At 58.2% G+C, this 21,547-nt stretch overlaps 1 protein-coding gene across 2 annotated transcripts in view; it reads right to left on the minus strand.

Moving 5' to 3' along the window:
• The window catches only part of LOC119972178 (arf-GAP with GTPase, ANK repeat and PH domain-containing protein 3-like), a 965,193-nt gene that overhangs the window by 343,056 nt on the left and 600,590 nt on the right, over positions 1 to 21,547 (minus strand). For both annotated transcript variants that reach the window (XM_038808502.1, XM_038808500.1), the window contains exon 11: positions 2,643 to 2,811. In XM_038808502.1, coding sequence (XP_038664430.1) covers positions 2,643 to 2,811 — 169 coding nt within the window. The remainder of the gene's footprint in view (positions 1 to 2,642; positions 2,812 to 21,547) is intronic.

Below are 21,547 nucleotides of genomic sequence, written 5' to 3' on the forward strand. Positions count from 1 at the left end.
GACACCGATCACTGACCGGAACTGACACCGATCACCCACCGGAACTGACACCGATCACCGACCGGAACTGACACCGATCACCCACCGGAACTGACACCGATCACCCACCGGAACTGACACCGATTACCCACCGGAACTGACACCGATCACCCACCGGAACTGACACCGATCACCCACCGGAACTGACACCGATCACCCACCGGAACTGACACCGATCACCCACCGGAACTGACACCGATCACCCACCGGAACTGACACCGATCACCCACCGGAACTGACACCGATCACTGACCGGAACTGACACCGATCACCCACCGGAACTGACACCGATCACCCACCGGAACTGACACCGATCACCCACCGGAACTGACACCGATCACCCACCGGAACTGACACCGATCACCCACCGGAACTGACACCGATCACTGACCGGAACTGACACCGATCACTGACCGGAACTGACACCGATCACTGACCGGGACTGACACCGATCACTGACCGGAACTGACACCGATCACCCACCGGAACTGACACCGATCACCCACCGGAACTGACACCGATCACCCACCGGAACTGACACCGATCACCCACCGGAACTGACACCGATCACCCACCGGAACTGACACCGATCACCCACCGGAACTGACACCGATCACTGACCGGAACTGACACCGATCACCGACCGGAACTGACACCGATCACCCACCGGAACTGACACCGATCACCCACCGGAACTGACACCGATCACCCACCGGAACTGACACCGATCACTGACCGGAACTGACACCGATCACCCACCGGAACTGACACCGATCACCGACCGGAACTGACACCGATCACCCACCGGAACTGACACCGATCACCCACCGGAACTGACACCGATTACCCACCGGAACTGACACCGATCACTGACCGGAACTGACACCGATCACCCACCGGAACTGACACCGATCACCCACCGGAACTGACACCGATCACTGACCGGAACTGACACCGATCACCCACCGGAACTGACACCGATCACCCACCGGAACTGACACCGATCACCCACCGGAACTGACACCGATCACCCACCGGAACTGACACCGATCACCCACCGGAACTGACACCGATCACCCACCGGAACTGACACCGATCACCCACCGGAACTGACACCGATCACCCACCGGAACTGACACCGATCACCCACCGGAACTGACACCGATCACCCACCGGAACTGACACCGATCACCCACCGGAACTGACACCGATCACCCACCGGAACTGACACCGATCACCGACCGGAACTGACACCGATCACCCACCGGAACTGACACCGATCACTGACCGGAACTGACACCGATCACCGACCGGAACTGACACCGATCACCCACCGGAACTGACACCGATCACTGACCGGAACTGACACCGATCACCCACCGGAACTGACACCGATCACTGACCGGAACTGACACCGATCACCCACCGGAACTGACACCGATCACCCACCGGAACTGACACCGATCACCCACCGGAACTGACACCGATCACCCACCGGAACTGACACCGATCACCGACCGGAACTGACACCGATCACCCACCGGAACTGACACCGATCACCCACCGGAACTGACACCGATCACTGACCGGAACTGACACCGATCACCCACCGGAACTGACACCGATCACCCACCGGAACTGACACCGATCACTGACCGGAACTGACACCGATCACCCACCGGAACTGACACCGATCACCCACCGGAACTGACACCGATCACCCACCGGAACTGACACCGATCACCGAGCGGAACTGACACCGATCACTGACCGGAACTGACACCGATCACCCACCGGAACTGACACCGATCACCCACCGGAACTGACACCGATCACCCACCGGAACTGACACCGATCACTGACCGGAACTGACACCGATCACCGACCGGAACTGACACCGATCACCCACCGGAACTGACACCGATCACCCACCGGAACTGACACCGATCACCGACCGGAACTGACACCGATCACCCACCGGAACTGACACCGATCACCCACCGGAACTGACACCGATCACCCACCGGAACTGACACCGATCACCCACCGGAACTGACACCGATCACCCACCGGAACTGACACCGATCACCGACCGGAACTGACACCGATCACCCACCGGAACTGACACCGATCACCCACCGGAACTGACACCGATCACCCACCGGAACTGAAACCGATCACCGACCGGAACTGACACCGATCACCCACCGGAACTGACACCGATCACCCACCGGAACTGACACCGATCACCCACCGGAACTGACACCGATCACCCACCGGAACTGACACCGATCACCCACCGGAACTGACACCGATCACCCACCGGAACTGACACCGATCACCCACCGGAACTGACACCGATCACCCACCGGAACTGACACCGATCACCCACCGGAACTGACACCGATCACCCACCGGAACTGACACCGATCACCGAGCGGAACCGATGCTGAACCAGATCCAACTGGCAAGGATCTCAGTCTTTAAGTAGCACCAACCCCAGACTGGAAATGATTCTAAACTCTCCACTAATGCCAAACATAATCAGACTTCCATCAATTGAGCATTGCCACAGCACCTGGAGGAATGACTCCAACACTTACCCTGATTGCCAGCCAATTGCAGGTTACTCCTGTCCTTGGTGAGTCCATTGGTCTTGGGACTGGCACTTGGGGCATTACCAGCTGCTGCCCGCGGAGGCCTCTTACCCGGGACCTTGACGGTCGTCCGTAGTAGATCGATTTCCTTGCCGTGAACATTCTGCATGTAATCCTATTTGGCAGGACAGAAAAACACATTATGATCTTATCTGTTCCTGAGGGATAGCATTAATATTCAGGCACACAACTTGTCGACACCACGGAACTGGGCAACAACAGACACCACCGCGTAAAGCAGCTTCTTTTTCAATGAAGCAAATGCAACTGTTAGTCAACAATTCTAACATTTATCTCTGTTTCTGTCTGGGTCTGTTGGTGTGCAATACATTAGGCGTGGGAGGTGATGCTGGTCAGAGTTCCGAGGGTCTGCACAGCCCAGAGTTCCGCACAGTCTGCACAGCCCAGAGTTCCCTACAGTCTGCACAGCCCAGAGTTCCCTACAGTCTGCACAGCCCAGAGTTCCCTACAGTCTGCACAGCCCAGAGTTCCCTACAGTCTGCACAGCCCAGAGTTCCCTACAGCCTGCGCAGCCCAGAGTTCCCTACAGTCTGCACAGCCCAGAGTTCCCTACAGTCTGCACAGCCCAGAGTTCCCTACAGTCTGCACAGCCCAGAGTTCCCTACAGTCTGCACAGCCCAGAGTTCCCTACAGTCTGCACAGCCCAGAGTTCCACACAGACTGCACAGCCCAGAGTTCTCTACAGTCTGCACAGCCCAGAGTTCCCTACAGTCGGCACAGCCCAGAGTTCCCTACAGTCTGCACAGCCCAGAGTTCCCTACAGTCTGCACAGCCCAGAGTTCCCTACAGCCTGCACAGCCCAGAGTTCCGCACAGTCTGCACAGCCCAGAGTTCCCTACAGTCTGCACAGCCCAAAGTTCCCTACAGTCTGCACAGCCCAGAGTTCCCTACAGTCTGCACAGCCCAGAGTTCCCTACAGTCTGCACAGCCCAGAGTTCCCTACAGTCGGCACAGCCCAGAGTTCCCTACAGTCTGCACAGCCCAGAGTTCCCTACAGTCTGCACAGCCCAGAGTTCCCTACAGTCTGCACAGCCCAGAGTTCCCTACAGTCTGCACAGCGCAGAGTTCCCTACAGTCTGCACAGCCCAGAGTTCCGCACAGTCTGCACAGCCCAGAGTTCCCTACAGTCTGCACAGCCCAGAGTTCCCTACAGTCTGCACAGCCCAGAGTTCCCTACAGCCTGCACAGCCCAGAGTTCCCTACAGTCTGCACAGCCCAGAGTTCCCTACAGTCTGCGCAGCCCAGAGTTCCGCAGTCTGCACAGCCCTGAGTTCCCTACAGTCTGCACAGCCCAGAGTTCCCTACAGTCTGCACAGCCCAGAGTTCCCTACAGTCTGCACAGCCCTGAGTTCCCTACAGTCTGCACAGCCCAGAGTTCCCTACAGTCTGCACAGCCCAGAGTTCCCTACAGTCTGCACAGCCCAGAGTTCCCTACAGCCTGCGCAGCCCAGAGTTCCCTACAGTCTGCGCAGCCCAGAGTTCCCTACAGTCTGCGCAGCCCAGAGTTCCCTACAGTCTGCACAGCCCAGAGTTCCCTACAGTCTGCGCAGCCCAGAGTTCCCTACAGTCTGCACAGCCCAGAGTTCCGCACAGTCTGCACAGCCCAGAGTTCCGCCCAGTCTGCACAGCCCAGAGTTCCGCACAGTCTGCACAGCCCAGAGTTCCCTACAGTCTGTACAGCCCAGAGTTCCCTACAGTCTGCACAGCCCAGAGTTCCCTACAGTCGGCACAGCCCAGAGTTCCACACAGTCTGCACAGCCCAGAGTTCCCTACAGTCTGCACAGCCCAGAGTTCCCTACAGTCTGCACAGCCCAGAGTTCCCTACAGTCTGCACAGCCCAGAGTTCCGCACAGTCTGCACAGCCCAGAGTTCCCTACAGTCTGCGCAGCCCAGAGTTCCCTACAGTCTGCACAGCCCAGAGTTCCCTACAGTCTGCACAGCCCAGAGTTCCCTACAGTCTGCACAGCCCAGAGTTCCCTACAGTCGGAAAAGCCCAGAGTTCCCTACAGTCGGCACAGCCCAGAGTTCCCTACAGTCTGCACAGCCCAGAGTTCCCTACAGTCGGCACAGCCCAGAGTTCCCTACAGTCTGCGCAGCCCAGAGTTCCCTACAGTCTGCGCAGCCCAGAGTTCCCTACAGTCTGCACAGCCCAGAGTTCCCTACAGTCGGCACAGCCCAGAGTTCCCTACAGTCTGCACAGCCCAGAGTTCCCTACAGTCTGCGCAGCCCAGAGTTCCCTACAGTCTGCGCAACCCAGAGTTCCCTACAGTCTGCACAGCCCAGAGTTCCCTACAGTCTGCACAGCCCAGAGTTCCCTACAGTCTGCACAGCCCAGAGTTCCCTACAGTCTGCACAGCCCAGAGTTCCCTACAGTCTGCACAGCCCAGAGTTCCCTACAGTCTGCGCAGCCCAGAGTTCCGCAGTCTGCACAGCCCAGAGTTCCCTACAGTCTGCACAGCCCAGAGTTCCCTACAGTCTGCACAGCCCAGAGTTCCCTACAGTCTGCACAGCCCAGAGTTCCCTACAGTCTGCGCAGCCCAGAGTTCCGCAGTCTGCACAGCCCAGAGTTCCCTACAGTCTGCACAGCCCAGAGTTCCCTACAGTCTGCACAGCCCAGAGTTCCCTACAGTCTGCACAGCCCAGAGTTCCCTACAGTCTGCGCAGCCCAGAGTTCCCTACATAGAACTTAGAACATAGAACATTACAGCGCAGTACGGGCCCTTCGGCCCTTGATGTTGCGCCGACCTGTGAAACCATCTGAAGCCTATCTGACCTACACTATTCCATTTTCATCCATATGTCTATCCAGTGACCACTTAAATGCCCTTAAAGTTGGCGAGTCTACTACTATTGCAGGCAGGGCGTTCCACACCCCTACTACTCTCTGAGTAAAAAAACTGCCTCTGACATCTGTCCTATATCTACCACCCCTCAATTTAAAGCTATGTCCCCTCGTGTTGGTCATCACCATCCGAGGAAAAAGACTCTCACTGTCCACCCTGTCTAACCCTCTGACTATCTTATATGTCTCTATTAAGTCACCTCTCAGCCTTCTCCTCTCTAACGAAAACAACTTCAATTCCCTGAGCCTTTCCTCGTAAGACCTTCCCTCCATACCAGGCAACATCCTAGTAAATCTCCTCTGAACCCTTTCCAAAGCTTCCACATCCTTCCTATAATGTGGTGACCAGAACTGCACGCAGTACTCCAGGTGCGGCCGCACCAGAGTTATGTACAGCTGCAGCATGACCTTGTGGTTCCGAAACTCAATCCCCCTGCTTATAAAGGCTAGCACACCATATGCCTTCTTAACAGCCCTATTAATCTGGGTGGCAACTTTCAGGGATTTATGTACCTGGATGCCGAGATCTCTCTGTTCATCTACACTACCAAGAATCTTGCCATTAGCCCAGTACTCTGCATTCCTGTTACTCAGTCCAAAGTGAACCACCTCACACTTTTCCGCATTAAACTCCATCTGCCACCACTCAGCCCAGCTCTGCAGCTTATCTATGTCCCTCTGTATCCTATAACATCCTTCAGCACTATCCACAACTCCACCGACCTTCGTGTCATCTGCAAATTTACTAACCCATCCTTCTACACCCTCTTTCAGGTCATTTATAAAAATGACAAACAGCAGTGGCCCCAAAACAGATCCTTGAGGTACACCACTAGTAACTGAACTCCAGGATGAACATTTTCCATCAACCACCACCCTCTGTCTTCTTTCAGCTAGCCAATTACTGATCCAAACCGCTAAATCACCTTCAATTCCATACTTCCTTATTTTCTGCAATAGCCTACCGTGGGGAACCTTATCAAACGCCTTACTGAAATCCATATACACCACATCAACAGCTTTACCCTGATCCACCTGTTTGGTCACCTTCTCAAAAAACTCAATAAGGTTTGTGAGACATGACCTACCCTTCACAAAACCGTGTTGAGTATCGCTAATCAACTTGTTCTTTTCAAGATGATTATAAACCCTATCTCTTATAACCGTTTCCAACATTTTACCCACAACCGAAGTAAGGCTCACAGGTCTATAATTACCAGGGTTGTCTCTACTCCCCTTCTTGAACAAGGGGACAACATTTGCTATCCTCCAGTCTTCCGGCACTATTCCTGTCGACAAAGACGACATAAAGATCAAGGACAAAGGCTCTGCAATCTCCTCCCTGGCTTCCCAGAGAATCCTAGGATAAATCCCATCTGGCCCAGGGGACTTATCTATTTTGACAATTTCTAAAATTGCTAACACCTCCTCCTTTTGAACCTCAATTCCATCTAGCCTGGTCGACTGAACCTGAGTATTCTCCTCGACAACATTGTCTTTCTCCAGTGTAAACACTGACGAAAAATATCCATTTAACGCTTCCCCTATCTCCTCTGATTCCACACACAACTTTCCACTACTATCCTTGATTGGCCCTAATCTTACTCTAGTCATTCTTTTGTTCCTGATATACCAATAGAAAGCCTTAAGGTTTTCCTTGATCCTATCCACCAACGACTTTTCGTGTCCTCTCCTCGCTCTTCTTAACTCTCCCTTTAGGTCCTTCCTGGCTAACTTGTAACTCTCAAGTGCCCTAACTGAGCCTTCATGTCTCATCCTGACATAAGCCTTCTTCTTCCTCTTGACAAGTGCTTCAACTTCCTTAGTAAACCACGGTTCCCTTGCTCGACAACTTCCTCCCTGCCTGACAGGTACATACTTATCAAGGACACGCAGTAGCTGTTCCTTGAAAAAGCTCCGATTGTACCCATCCCCTGCAGTTTCCTTCCCAATCCTATACATCCTAAATCTTGCCGAATAGCATAAGTCTGCTCTTAGAGCTCTGAGCTCTTCTGCGCAGCCCAGAGTTCCGCACAGTCTGCACAGCGCAGAGTTCCCTACAGTCTGCACAGCCCAGAGTTCCCTACAGTCTGCACAGCCCAGAGTTCCCTACAGTCTGCACAGCCCAGAGTTCCCTACAGCCTGCACAGCCCAGAGTTCCGCACAGTCTGCACAGCCCAGAGTTCCCTACAGTCTGCACAGCCCAGAGTTCCGAGGGTCTGCACAGCCCAGAGTTCTCTACAGTCTGCACAGCCCAGAGTTCCCTACAGTCTGCACAGCCCAGAGTTCCCAACAGCCTGCACAGCCCAGAGTTCCCTACAGTCTGCACAGCCCAGAGTTCCCTAGTCTGCACAGCCCAGAGTTCCCTACAGTCTGCACAGCCCAGAGTTCCCTACAGCCTGCACAGCCCAGAGTTCCCTACAGTCTGCACAGCCCAGAGTTCTGCACAGTCTGCACAGCCCAGAGTTCCCTACAGTCTGCACAGCCCAGAGTTCCCTACAGTCTGCACAGCCCAGAGTTCCCTACAGTCTGCACAGCCCAGAGTTCCCTACAGTCTGCACAGCCCAGAGTTCCCTACAGTCTGCACAGCCCAGAGTTCCGCGCAGTCTGCACAGCCCAGAGTTCCCTACAGTCTGCACAGCCCAGAGTTTCCCTACAGTCTGCACAGCCCAGAGTTCCCTACAGTCTGCACAGCCCAGAGTTCCCTACAGTCTGCACAGCCCAGAGTTCCCTACAGTCTGCGCAGCCCAGAGTTCCCTACAGTCTGCACAGCCCAGAGTTCCCTACAGTCTGCACAGCCCAGAGTTCCCTACAGTCTGCACAGCCCAGAGTTCCCTACAGTCTGCACAGCCCAGAGTTCCCTACAGTCTGCACAGCACAGAGTTCCGAGAGTCTGCAGTGAGCACAGCCCAGGGTTTCTACAGCTCAGGGTCCGCGCAGCCTGGAGTCAAAGAAACACAGAACCTAGGTGCAGGAGGAGGCCATTCAGCCCTTCGAGCCCGCTCCGCCATTCATTTTGATCATGGCTGATCATCCAACTCAATAACCTAATCCTGCTTTCCGCCCATATCCTTTGATCTCCTTCTCCGTAAGTGCGATATCGAACTGCTTCTGGAAAACATACAATGTTTTGGACAACTACTTCCTGTGGAAACAAATTCCACAGGCCGACCGCTCTCTGGGTGAAGAAATGTCTCCTCATCTCTGTCCTAAATGGTCTACCTCGTATCCTCAGACTGTGAAACCCTGGTTCTGGACACACCCACCAGCAGGAACATCCTCCCTGTATCGATCCTGTCTGTTCCTGGTAGAATTCGGCGATCCCTCCTCATGTTTCTGAACTCCAGCGAGAACTATCCTAACCGACTCAATCTCTCCTTGAAGGACAGTGCTGCCATCTCAGGAATCAGTCTGGTAAACCTTCGCTGTACCCCCTTTATAGCTAGAACATCCTTCCTCAGATAAGGAGACCAAAACAGAGACTCAACAACAAGGACTCCTACGTCAGACTCCTATTTATTGACTACAGCTCCGCCTTCAACACCATAATCCCAGCCAAGCTCATATCAAAGCTCCAAAACTGAGGACCTGGCTCTCCACTCTGCAACTGGATTCTCAACTTTCTAACAAACAGACCACAGTCAGTAAGAATTAATAACACCTGCTCCACAATAGTCCTCAATACCGGGGCCCCGCAAGGCTGCAGACTTAGCCCCCCACTTATACTCCCTGTACACACACGACTGCGTGGCAAAATTTGGCTCCAACTCCATCTCAGGTTTGCTGATGACACTACCTTAGTGGGCCGGATCTCTGACAACGATCAGCCAGAATACAGGAGGGAGATAGAGAACCTAGTGGAGTGGTGTAACGACAACAATCTCTCCCTCAATGCCAGCAAAACTAAAGAGCTGGTCATAGACTTCGGGACTCTTACCAGTTTTTATAGATGCACCACAGAAAGCATCCTATCGGGCTGCATCACAGCCTGGCAACTGCTCGGCCCAAGATCGCAAGAAATTACAGAGAGTCGTGAACACCGCCCAGTCCATCACACAAACCTGCCTCCCATCCATTGACTCTGTCTGCATCTCCCGCTGCCTGGGGAAAGCGGGCAGCATAATCAAACACCCCTCCCACACGGCTTATTCATTCCTCCATTTGAGAACACGCATTAATAGGTTCAAAAACAGCTTCTTCCCCACTGTTACCAGACTCCTCAATGACACTCTTATGGACTGAACTGATCTCTCCACACATCTTCTCTACTGAGTAGTACTACACTCCGTATGCTTCACCTGATGCCTGTGTCTATTCTTTTTACATTGTGTCTTTATGTTTGCCCATTTTTTTTTCATGTACGGAACGATCTGCCTGGACTGTACGCAGAACAATACTTTTCACTGTTCCTCGGTACACGTGACAATAAACAAATCCAAATCCAAAATTACACACAATATTCCAGGTGTGGCCTCACCAAGGTTCTGTATAATTGCAGCAACACATCCCTGCTCCTGTCCTCGAATTCTCCTAGTTCAGGTTCCTCAGGCCAGCAGGCCATTTGCCTTTTTTACTGCCTGCTGCTTACCTTCAGGAACTGGTGTATGAGGACATCCAGGTCTCGTAGCACATTCCTCTCTCCTAATTTATCGCCAATCAGATAATAATCTGCCTTCTTCTTTTTGCTACCAAAGTGGATAACCTCACATTTACCCACATTATACTGCATCTGCCATTCATTTGCCCACTCACTCAACTTGTCCAAATCACACTGTAGGATCTCTGCATCCTCCTCACAGTTCACCCTCCCACCCAACTTTGTATCATCTGTGAAGTGTTGGCTTGTGTAGACTTGAGAGATGAACAGACACTTCCAACACTGATGAAGGGTTAACTCAATTTTATTAACTATTTCTAACTAACTAACACACGATGACTGTGGGTCTAAATGATGCCAACTTGAACTAGAGACCTAAGCCTTGTCCGAACCAGTTGATTCTCTCAGCACGTGTTGTGAGTCTGTGCTGGGCTGGATGAGTTCTTGTTACACTGAGAGGCAGCACCCAGAATGAGCGGGAACCGTGGTGCCCTCTGCCTTTATAGTGTGTGTATTCTAACTGGTGATTGGCTGCGGTGTTTGTACATGTTGATTGGTCCCTGGGTGTGTCCATCAGTGTGTGTCTGCACCATGATATACTGGTGTATATTATGACATCTCCCCTTTTATTATAAAAAATGTTGATATAGGCAGGTGCTAATAAATAGTGTGGGTGTGTGGAGAATGTGCCGAGCTACGTGTGAGGTGCGAAGATATATGTACAAAGCTATATACAGGGAACAAGACTATTTACAGAGGAAGGTGCCTGGTGCAGATGACTACCATGAACTGGAACAACCAAGGAATCTATTTACAAATCACTGGATACCGAATGCAACAATAAAGGATATAGGAAAAAAATAAACATTTCAGAGAGTCCACATGTGTACAGAGTTCATAAGTTCAGTCTCTGAGGTGGGCGACAAACTCTGGTTGACCGCCTCAAGGCTGGGGCAATGGCTGGCGGCTCAGGAGCCGGGAGGGCGGCAGCACTGTCAGGGGCAGGCAGAGCGACCGGAAACGCTACACAGTCCACGGCGGGATCAGTAGCAGAGCTGGTCGGAGGATCCCGTGACGACCCTGGAACCAGGCGAAGAGCACGCCTGTTACTGTGCCAAATGGATCCATCCGGTAAGTGGACCAGAGAAGGAGCGGGGGGCCACCTGCCTTAGACCGACAGCAGGCGCAGACCAGCCACCATCCGGGAGGTGGATGCCAACCTTGTCGAGTGGATGGATGTCGGGAAGGCCAGCAGCCTGTGAGTCGTAGGAAGTTTTCTGCTGCAGCTGAGACATGTGGATGCGGTGGAGCACGGGGACATGGCCGAGCTTGGGGGTGAGAATCGATGGCACCGTCGTCCTGAGGGTGCGGCTCATTAGCAGCTGAGCAGGCGACAGGCCGGTGGAGAGCGGGGCGGAGCGATAGGCCGGTGGAGAGCGGGGCGGAGCGATAGGCCGGTGGAGAGCGGGGCGGAGCGATAGGCCGGTGGGGAGCGGGGCGGAGCGATAGGCCGGTGGAGAGCGGGGCGGAGCGATAGGCCGGTGGAGAGCGGGGCGGAGCGATAGGCCGGTGGAGAGCGGGGCGGAGCGATAGGCCGGTGGAGAGCAGGGCGGAGCGATAGGCCGGTGGAGAGCGGGGCGGAGCGATAGGCCGGTGGAGAGCGGGGCGGAGCGACAGGCCGGTGGAGAGCGGGGCGGAGCGATAGGCCGGTGGAGAGCGGGGCGGAGCGATAGGCCGGTGGAGAGCGGGGCGGAGCGATAGGCCGGTGGGGAGCGGGGCGGAGCGATAGGCCGATGGAGAGCGGGGCGGAGCGATAGACCGGTGGAGAGCGGGGCGGAGCGATAGGCCGGTGGAGAGCGGGGCGGAGCGATAGGCCGGTGGAGAGCGGGGCGGAGCGATAGGCCAGCAGAGCAAGATGGAAATCTGAGCCGGCGTCGGCGGCCTTGCTGAGGAGCCGCTTAACGATGTGGACCCCCTTTTCCGCCTTCCCATTGGATTGGGGGTATAGGGGACTGGACGTAACGTGCTCAAAGTTAGTGTCGGGCAAAGCCGGCCCATTCCTGGCTCGCAAAACAGGGGCCATTGTCTGACATGACCGTCAGCAGAATGCCATGTCGAGCAAATGTCTCCTTACACACCCTAATCACAGCCGAGGATGTGAGATCGTGCAGCCTGATGACCTCCAGGTAACTGGAGAAGCAGTCGATGATGATGACGTAGTCCCTGCCCAATGCATGGAACAAGTCGATGCCCACTTTGGTCCAAGGCGATGTGACGAGCTCATGGGGCATCAGGGTCTCCCGTGGTTGGGCGGGGCTGAAAACGCTGGCAGGTAGAGCAGTTGAGCACCACATTGGCAATGTCATCGTTGATGCCCGGCCAGTAGACGGCTTCTCTGGCCCTGCGGCGGCATTTCTCGATCCCTTAATGGCCTTCATGGAGTTGCTCCAACACTAGCTGGCGCATGCTTGTGGGACAACGATGCGATCCAATTTCAGGAGCACCCCGTCGATGACCGCCAGGTCATCGCAGACGTTGTAAAATTGTGGGCATTGGCCCTTCAGCCACCCGTCTGACATTAAACGCATTACACGCTACAGAAGTGGGTCAGCCGCTGTCTCGCGGTGAATTTGCATCAGTCGTGCATCCGTAACTGGCAAATGGGAGGCTGCAAACTGAACGTGAGCATCTATTTGGCAAATGAAGCCGTCGTGATCACACGGAGTTGTGATCGACCTTGAGAGGGCATCGGCAACGGCAAGGTCCTTGCCAGGGGTATAGATCAGCTGAAAGTCGTACCTGCGCAGCTTGAGTAGGATACGCTGGAGGCGAGGCATCATGTCATTCAAATCCTTTTTGATAATATTTACAAGCGGGCAGTGGTCGGTTTCACTGTGAACTGCGGAAGTCCATAGACGTAGTCGTGGAACTTCACGACTCCAGTGAGAAGGCCGAGACACACTTTCTCAATTTGCGTATAGCGCTGCTCTGTGGGAGTCATCGCCCGCGACGCATACGCAACGTCTCGTTGCAGGAGCACGGCACCAATCCCCGATTGACTGGCATCAGTACAGATTTTGGTCTCTTTGGTCGGGTCGAAAAAGGCCAACACTGGGGCCGTGGAAAGCTTGGCCTTCAGCTCCCGCCATTCATGCTCGTGAGCAGAGAGCCATCGGAAATCTGTGGTTTTGCCAATCAGGTCTCTGAGGGCCGTGGTGTGAGGCGAGATTCGGGATGAACTTCCTGAGGAAATTCACCATACCCAGGAACCGGAGAACCGCTTTCTTGTCATCGGGCGTCTTCATGGACGTGATTGCTGCAATCTTATCCTCGTCCGGATGCACCCCCTGGTGGGAGATGTGATCCCCCAGAAACTTGATACTCGGCTGGCCGAAGGAGCATTTGGCCCTATTGAGGCGGAGGCCGTGTTCGTGGATGTGCCTGAAAACACGCTGAAGGCGGGCAATGTGTTCCTGCGGGGTGGTTGACCAGATAATAATGTCGTCGACATATACCCGGATGCCGTCGATCCCCTCCATCATCTGCTCCCCGATCCGGTGGAAAACTTCGGACGCAGAGATGATGCCGAATGGCATCCGGTTGTAGCAGAACCTGCCAAAGGGTGTGTTAAACGTACACAGCTTCCTGCTTGACTCATCTAGTTGGATCTGCCAGAAACCCTTCGAGGCATCCAGCTTTGAGAATAGTTTGGCGTGGGCCATCTCGGACATGAGCTCCTCACGTTTCGGAATCGGGTGGTGCTCCCGCTTGATATTCTGACTCAGATCTTTAGGATCAATACAGATCCGCAGCTCACCGGACGGTTTCTTGACGCAGACCATGGGGCTTACCCAGTCTGTGGGTTCCGTGACCCTAGAGATGACTCCTTGGTCCTGGAGGTCCTGGAGCTGTTGCTTCAGGCGGTCCTTGAGGGGCGCTGGGGCTCTGCGAGGTGCATGAACGACAGGCGTGGCGTTGGGCTTGAGTAAGATTTTGTACGTGTAGGGGAGCGTGCCCATGCCTTCGAAAACATCATGGTATTGCTGGATGATGGAGTCGAGCTGCACCCTGAAGTCTGTGTCCGAGGATGCAGACACATCGTTTGAAGAGAGAGAGAGTACTCTGCACTAAGTGGAGCAGCTTGTATGCCTGCGCACCAAGCAAGGAGGCTTTTGAGGCAGCAACAATCTCAAACGGGAGAATGACTGTGTGAGCACGATGTGTCACCTCATGGTGGCAGGAGCCGCTGGCGGCGATGGCATTGCCATTGTAGTCCAGCAATTTACACGCAGATGGCAGGACAGCAGGCTGTACGCAGAGCTTGCGGAAATCAGACAACGCGATGAGATTGGCAGCAGCGCCAGTGTCCAGGCGGAACCTGACAGGGGACTGGTTGCCCGTAAGGGTGGCACACCACTCATCATCCTGGCTGACGCTGTGGACGTGGACGGGTTCAGTGCCACGCTTTGGGGACATCCTGTTTGTAGTAACGATGCCGATTTGGAACGGGACCTGTGGGTCATTGCAGGCACAGTCGGAATCAAGGTGTAGAGTAGGTTCATTGATGGCAGGCTGGATAGCCCTGACGTCTCTGTGGGGCTGGGTGGACCTTCGAAATGCAGCAGGCATGGAAGATCTGCACATTGCAGCGTAGAGGCCTCGTTTGCCACACTGCAGGCAGCGTCGGGACTTCACGGGACATTGCCGCTTTAAATGGGCGGAGCCGCAGTTGCCGCACGCCGGAGCATCGGGACATTCGTTGTGCCACCATGCATGCGCGGGGCGATCCAGCATAGCGCACAGCTGCACGAAGTGGCCCGTGACGTCAGCACGCTCGCTGTGTGTAAGCACGGGACTCCGCGAAAAGCGCACAAAATGGCCGCCATTGTTCAGATCCAGAGCCTGAAAAGATTTCATCATTTGGACCCGTTCTGCCTCGTAATGAAATGAAAAATGAAAATCGCTTATTGTCACGAGTAGGCTTCAATGAAGTTACTGTGAAAAGCCCCTAGTCACCACATTCCAGCGCCTGTTCGGGGAGGCTGGTACGGGAATTGAACCGTGCTGCTGGCCTGCCTTGGTCTGCTTTCAAAGCCAGCGATTTAGCCCAGTGTGCTAAACCAGCCCCTAAGGGGCTTGCCGCACCATTTCAGTAGCCTGGATGTTCTATGGACGATAAGGGAATAGTGTAGATGGGCTTTAGAAGGGTTTCATAGGACGGAGCAACATCGTGGGCCGAAGGGCCTGTACTGCGCTGTAATGTTCTATGTTCTATGTAGGAGTAGCGCGTGGAGGCCTGTTCATGAAGTACACAGGTCTCAATGGCCGTAGAGAGAGGGAGCTGCTTTACTTTTAGTAGCTGCTGGAGCAGGGGCTCAGATTGGACACCAAAACCAATCTGGTCACGGAGCGTGGAGTCAGAGGTGGACCCGTGGTTGCAGGACTGCGCAAGGACGCGGAGGTGGGTAATGAAGGACTGGAAAGGCTTGTCCTTACCCTGAATTCGCTGCTGAAACATGTATCTCTCGAAGCTCTCGTTGACCTCCACCGCGCAGTGGCTGTCGAACTTCAGAATTATGGTCTTGAACTTCGATTTGTCCTCCCCCTCATCGAAGGTGGGCGAGTTGCAATTGTGCAGAGCGTGGTCCCCGGCTGTGAAGAAGAAGAGAGCAATCTCCCGTGCGTCCGAGGCAGCTTCCAGGTCCCTGGCTTCGAGGTACAGCTGGAAACGCTGTTTGAAAAGTTTCCAGTTGGAGCCCAGATTCCCTGCAATGCGGAGAGGCGGCGGCGGGCGAACGGAGTCCATTCTGTAGGATGGCGCGAGACTGGTGGAAGGCAGATCACTGAAAGGTAGGTCTCAGAAGTGCGAGCATCCCTCAACTCCTGGTATCATGAAGTGTTGGCTAGTGTAGACTTGAGGGATGAACAGACACTTCCAACACTGATGAAGGTTCAACTCAATTTTATTAACTACTTCTAACTAATTAACACACGATGACTGTGGGTCTAAATGATGCCAACTTGAACTAGAGACCTAAGCCTTGTCCGAACCAGTTGATTCTCTCAGCACGTGGTGTAAGTCTGTGCTGGGCTGGATGAGTTCTTGTTACACTGAGAGGCAGCACCCAGAATGAGCGGGAACCGTGGTACCCTCTGCCTTTATAGTGTGTGTATTCTAACTGGTGATTGGCTGCGGTGTTTGTACATGTTGATTGGTCCCTGTGTGTGTCCATCAGTGTGTGTCTGCACCATGATATACTGGTGTATATTATGACAATCTGCAAATCTGGAGATGTTACTTTTGTTCCCTCATCTAAATCATTAATATATATTGTGATGAGCTGGGGTCCCAGCACCGATCCCTGTGGTACCCCACGGGTTACTGCCTGCCAATTTGGAAAGGACCCATTAATCCCACCTCTTTGTTTCATGTCTGCCAACCAGTTTTCTATCCACCTCAACTGACTACCCCCAATCCCATGCATTTTAATTTTACACACTGGGACCTTGTCACGGCAGCCCAGTGTCCACCCAGCCCAGTGTCCGCCCAGCCCAGTGTCCTCCCAGCCCAGTGTCCGCCCAGCCGAGAGTCCGCCCAGCCCAGTGTCCGCCCAGCCGAGAGTCCACCCAGCCCAGTGTCCGCCCAGCCCAGTGTCCGCCCAGCCGAGAGTCCGCCCAGCCCAGTGTCCGCCCAGCCCAGTGTCCGCCCAGCCCAGTGTCCGCCCAGCCCAGTGTCCGCCCAGCCCAGTGTCCGCCCAGCCCAGTGTCCGCCCAGCCCAGTGTCCGCCCAGCCCAGTGTCCGCCCAGCCCAGTGTCCGCCCAGCCGAGAGTCCGCCCAGCCCAGTGTCCGCCCAGCCCAGTGTCCGCCCAGCCCAGTGTCCGCCCAGCCCAGTGTCCGCCCAGCCCAGTGTCCGCCCAGCCCAGTGTCCGCCCAGCCCAGTGTCCGCCCAGCCCAGTGTCCGGGCAGCCCAGTGTCCGCCCAGCCCAGTGTCCGCCCAGCCCAGTGTCCGCCCAGCCCATGTCCGCCCAGCCCAGTGTCCGCCCAGCCCAGTGTCCGCCCAGTCCCGTGTCCGCAGCCAGTCCCATTGTGTGTCCGCCCAGCCCAGTGTCCGCCCAGCCCAGTGTCCGCCCAGCCAGTGTCCGCCCAGCCCAGGGTGCATACAGCCCAGTGTCCGCCCAGCCCAGTGTCCGCCCAGCCCAGTGTCCGCCAGACCCAGGGTGCATACGCCCAGTGTCCGCCCAGCCCAGTGTCCGCCCATGCCCAGTGTCCGCCCAGCCCAGTGTCCGCCCAGCCCAGTGTCCCCTCCAGCCCAGGGTGCATACAGCCCAGTGTCCGCCCAGCCCAGTGTCCGCCCAGCCAGTGTCCGCCCAGCCCAGTGTCCGTGCAGCCCAGTGTCCCCCCAGCCCAGTGTCCGCCCAGCCCAGTGTCCGCCCAGCCCAGTGTCCCCCCAGCCCAGTGTCCGCCCAGCCCAGTGTCCGCCCAGCCCAGTGTCCGTGCAGCCCAGTGTCCCCCCAGCCCAGTGTCCGCCCAGCCCAGTGTCCGCCCAGCCCAGTGTCCGCCCAGCCCAGTGTCCCCCCAGCCCAGTGTCCGCCCAGCCCAGTGTCCGCCCAGCCCAGTGTCCGCCCAGCCCAGTGTCCCCCCAGCCCAGTGTCCGCCCAGCCCAGTGTCCGCCCAGCCCAGTGTCCGCCCAGCCCAGTGTCCGCCCAGCCCAGTGTCCGCCCAGCCCAGTGTCCGCACAGCCCAGTGTCCGCCCAGCCCAGTGTCCGCCCAGCCCAGTGTCCACCCAGCCCAGTGTCCACCCAGCCCAGTGTCCGCACAGCCAGGGTGCATACAGCCCAGTGTCCGCCCAGCCCAGTGTCCGCCCAGCCCAGTGTCCGCCCAGCCCAGTGTCCGCCCAGCCCAGTGTCCGCCCAGCCCAGTGTCCCCCCAGCCCAGGGTGCATACAGACCAGTGTCCGCCCAGCCCAGTGTTCGCCCAGCCCAGTGTCCGTCCAGCCCAGTGTCCACCCAGCCCAGTGTTCGCCCAGACCAGTGTCCGCACAGCGCAGTGTCCGCCCAGCCCATTGTCCGCACAGCGCAGTGTCCTCCCAGCCCATTGTCCGCGCAGCGCAGTGTCCGCCCAGCCCAGTCTCAGCCTAGCCCAGTGTCCGCCCAGCCCAGTGTCCGCTTAGCCCAGCGTCCGCCCAGCCCAGCGTCCGCCCAGCCCAGCGTCCGCCCAGCCCAGCGTCCGCCCAGCCCAGTGTCCGCTCAGCCCAGTGTCCGCCCAGCCCAGGGTGCATACAGCCCAGTGTCCGCCCAGCCCAGTGTCCGCCCAGCCCAGTGTCCGCCCAGCCCAGGGTGCATACAGCCCAGTGTCCGCCCAGCCCAGTGTCCGCCCAGCCCAGTGTCCGCCCAGCCCAGGGTGCATACAGCCCAGTGTCCACGCAGCAGTGTCGCGCAGCCCAGTGTGTCCGTGCAGCTCCGGGTGCATACAGTCCAGTGTCCGGGCAGGCCAGTGTCCGCCCAGCCCAGTGTCCGCCCAGCCCAGTGTCCGCCCAGCCCAGGGTGCATGCAGCCCAGTGTCTGCCCAGCCCAGTGTCCGCCCAGCCCAGGGTGCATGCAGCCCAGTGTCTGCCCAGCCCAGTGTCCGCCCAGCCCAGTGTCCGCCCAGCCCAGTGTCCGCCCAGCCCAGTGTCCGCCCAGCCCAGTGTCCGCCCAGCCCAGTGTCCGCCCAGCCCATTGTCCGCCCAGCCCAGTGTCCGCCCAGCCCAGTGTCCGCCCAGCCCAGTGTCCGCCCAGCCCAGTGTCCGCCCAGCCCAGTGTCCGCCCAGCCCAGTGTCCGCCCAGCCCAGTGTCCGCCCAGCCCAGGGTGCATACAGCCCAGTGTCCGCCCAGCCCAGTGTCCGCCCAGCCCAGTGTCCGCCCAGCCCAGTGTCCGCCCAGACCAGTGTCCGCCCAGCCCAGTGTCCGCCCAGCCCAGTGTCCGCCCAGCCCAGTGTCCGCCCAGCCCAGGGTGCATACAGCCCAGTGTCCGCCCAGCCCAGTGTCCGCCCAGCCCAGTGTCCGCCCAGCCCAGTGTCCGCCCAGCCCATTGTCCGCGCAGCCCAGTGTCCGCCAAGCCCAGTGTCCGCACAGTCCAGTGTCCGCCCAGCCCAGTGTCCGCCCAGCCCAGGGTGCATACAGCCCAGTGTCCGCCCAGCCCAGTGTCCTCCCAGCCCAGTGTCCGCCCAGCCCAGTGTCCGCACAGCCCAGTGTCCGCCCAGCCCAGTGTCCGCCCAGCCCAGTGTCCGCCCAGCCCAGTGTCCGCCCAGCCCAGTGTCCGCCAAGCCCAGTGTCCGCCCAGCGCAGTGTCCGCCCAGCCCAGTGTCCGCCCAGACCAGTGTCCGCCCAGCCCAGTGTCCGCCCAGCCCAGTGTCCGCCCAGCCCAGTGTCCGCCCAGCCCAGTGTTCGCCCAGCCCAGTGTCCGCCCAGCCCAGTGTCCGCCCAGCCCAGTGTCCGCCCAGCCCAGTGTTCGCCCAGCCCAGTGTCCGCCCAGCCCAGTGTCCACCCAGCCCAGTGTCCGCCCAGCCCAGTGTCCACTTAGCCCAGTGTCCGCCCAGCCCAGTGTCCGCCCAGCCAAGTGTCCGCCCAGCCCAGGGTGCATACAGCAGTGTCCGCCCAGCCCAGTGTCCGCCCAGCCCAGTGTCCGCCCAGCCCAGTGTCCGCCCAGCCCAGTGTCCGCCCAGCCCAGTGTCCGCCCAGCCCAGTGTCCGCCCAGTCCAGTGTTCGCCCAGCCCAGTGTCCGCCCAGCCCAGTGTCCGCCCAGCCCAGTGTTCGCCCAGCCCAGTGTCCGTCCAGCCCAGTGTCCGCCCAGCCCAGTGTCCGCCCAGCCCAGTGTTCGCCCAGCCCAGTGTCCGCCCAGCCCAGTGTCCGCCCAGCCCAGTGTTCGCCCAGACCAGTGTCCGCACAGCGCAGTGTCCGCCCAGCCCATTGTCCGCACAGCGCAGTGTCCTCCCAGCCCATTGTCCGCGCAGCGCAGTGTCCGCCCAGCCCAGTCTCAGCCTAGCCCAGTGTCCGCCCAGCCCAGTGTCCGCTTAGCCCAGCGTCCGCCCAGCCCAGCGTCCGCCCAGCCCAGCGTCCGCCCAGCCCAGCGTCCGCCCAGCCCAGTGTCCGCCCAGCCCAGTGTCCGCCCAGCCCAGGGTGCATACAGCCCAGTGTCCGCCCAGCCCAGTGTCCGCCCAGCCCAGTGTCCGCCCAGCCCAGGGTGCATACAGCCCAGTGTCCGCCCAGCCCAGTGTCCGCCCAGCCCAGTGTCCGCCCAGCCCAGGGTGCATACAGCCCAGTGTCCACGCAGCAGTGTCGCACAGCCCAGTGTGTCCGTGCAGCTCCGGGTGCATACAGTCCAGTGTCCGCGCAGGCCAGTGTCCGGGCAGGCCAGTGTCCGCCCAGCCCAGTGTCCGCCCAGCCCAGTGGCCGCCCAGCCCAGTGTCAGCCCAGCCCAGTGTCAGCCTAGCCCAGTGTCCGCCCAGCCCAGTGTCAGCCTAGCCCAGTGTCCGCCCAGCCCAGTGTCCGCCCAGCCCAGTGTCCGCCCAGCCCAGGGTGCATGCAGCCCCGTGTCCGCCCAGCCCAGTGTCCGCCCAGCCCAGTGTCCGCCCAGCCCAGGGTGCATGCAGCCCAGTGTCTGCCCAGCCCAGTGTCCGCCCAGCCCAGGGTGCATGCAGCCCAGTGTCTGCCCAGCCCAGTGTCCGCCCAGCCCAGTGTCTGCCCAGCCCAGTGTCCGCCCAGCCCAGTGTCCGCCCAGCCCAGTGTCCGCCCAGCCCAGTGTCCGCCCAGCCCAGTGTCCGCCCAGCCCAGTGTCCGCCCAGCGCAGTGTCCGCCCAGCCCAGTGTCCGCCCAGCGCAGTGTCAGCCCAGCCCAGTGTCCGCCCAGCCCAGGGTCCGCCCAGCCCAGTGTCCGCCCAGCCCAGTGTCCGCCCAGCCCAGTGTCCGCCCAGCCCAGGGTGCATACAGCCCAGTGTCCGCCCAGCCCAGTGTCCGCCCAGCCCAGTGTCCGCCCAGCCCAGTGTCCACCCAGCCCAGGGTGCATACAGCCCAATGTCCGCCCAGCCCAGTGTCTGCCCAGCCCAGTGTCCGCCCAGCCCAGTGTCCGCTCAGCCCATTGTCTGCGCAGCGCAGTGTCCGCCCAGCCCAGTGTCCGCCCAGCCCAGTGTCAGCCCAGCCCAGTGTCCGCCCAGCCCAGTGTCCGCCCAGCCCAGTGTCCGCCCAGCCCAGTGTCCGCCCAGCCCAGGGTGCATACAGCCCAGTGTCCACGCAGCAGTGTCGCGCAGCCCAGTGTGTCCGCGCAGCCCAGGGTACATACAGTCCAGTGTCCGCGCAGGCCAGTGTCCGCCCTGGCCAGTGTCCGCGCAGCCCAGTGTCCGCCCAGCCCAGTGTC

Source organism: Scyliorhinus canicula, chromosome 10, assembly GCF_902713615.1.
Source record: "Scyliorhinus canicula chromosome 10, sScyCan1.1, whole genome shotgun sequence".
In the NCBI taxonomy this organism is placed as follows: Eukaryota; Metazoa; Chordata; class Chondrichthyes; order Carcharhiniformes; family Scyliorhinidae; genus Scyliorhinus; species Scyliorhinus canicula.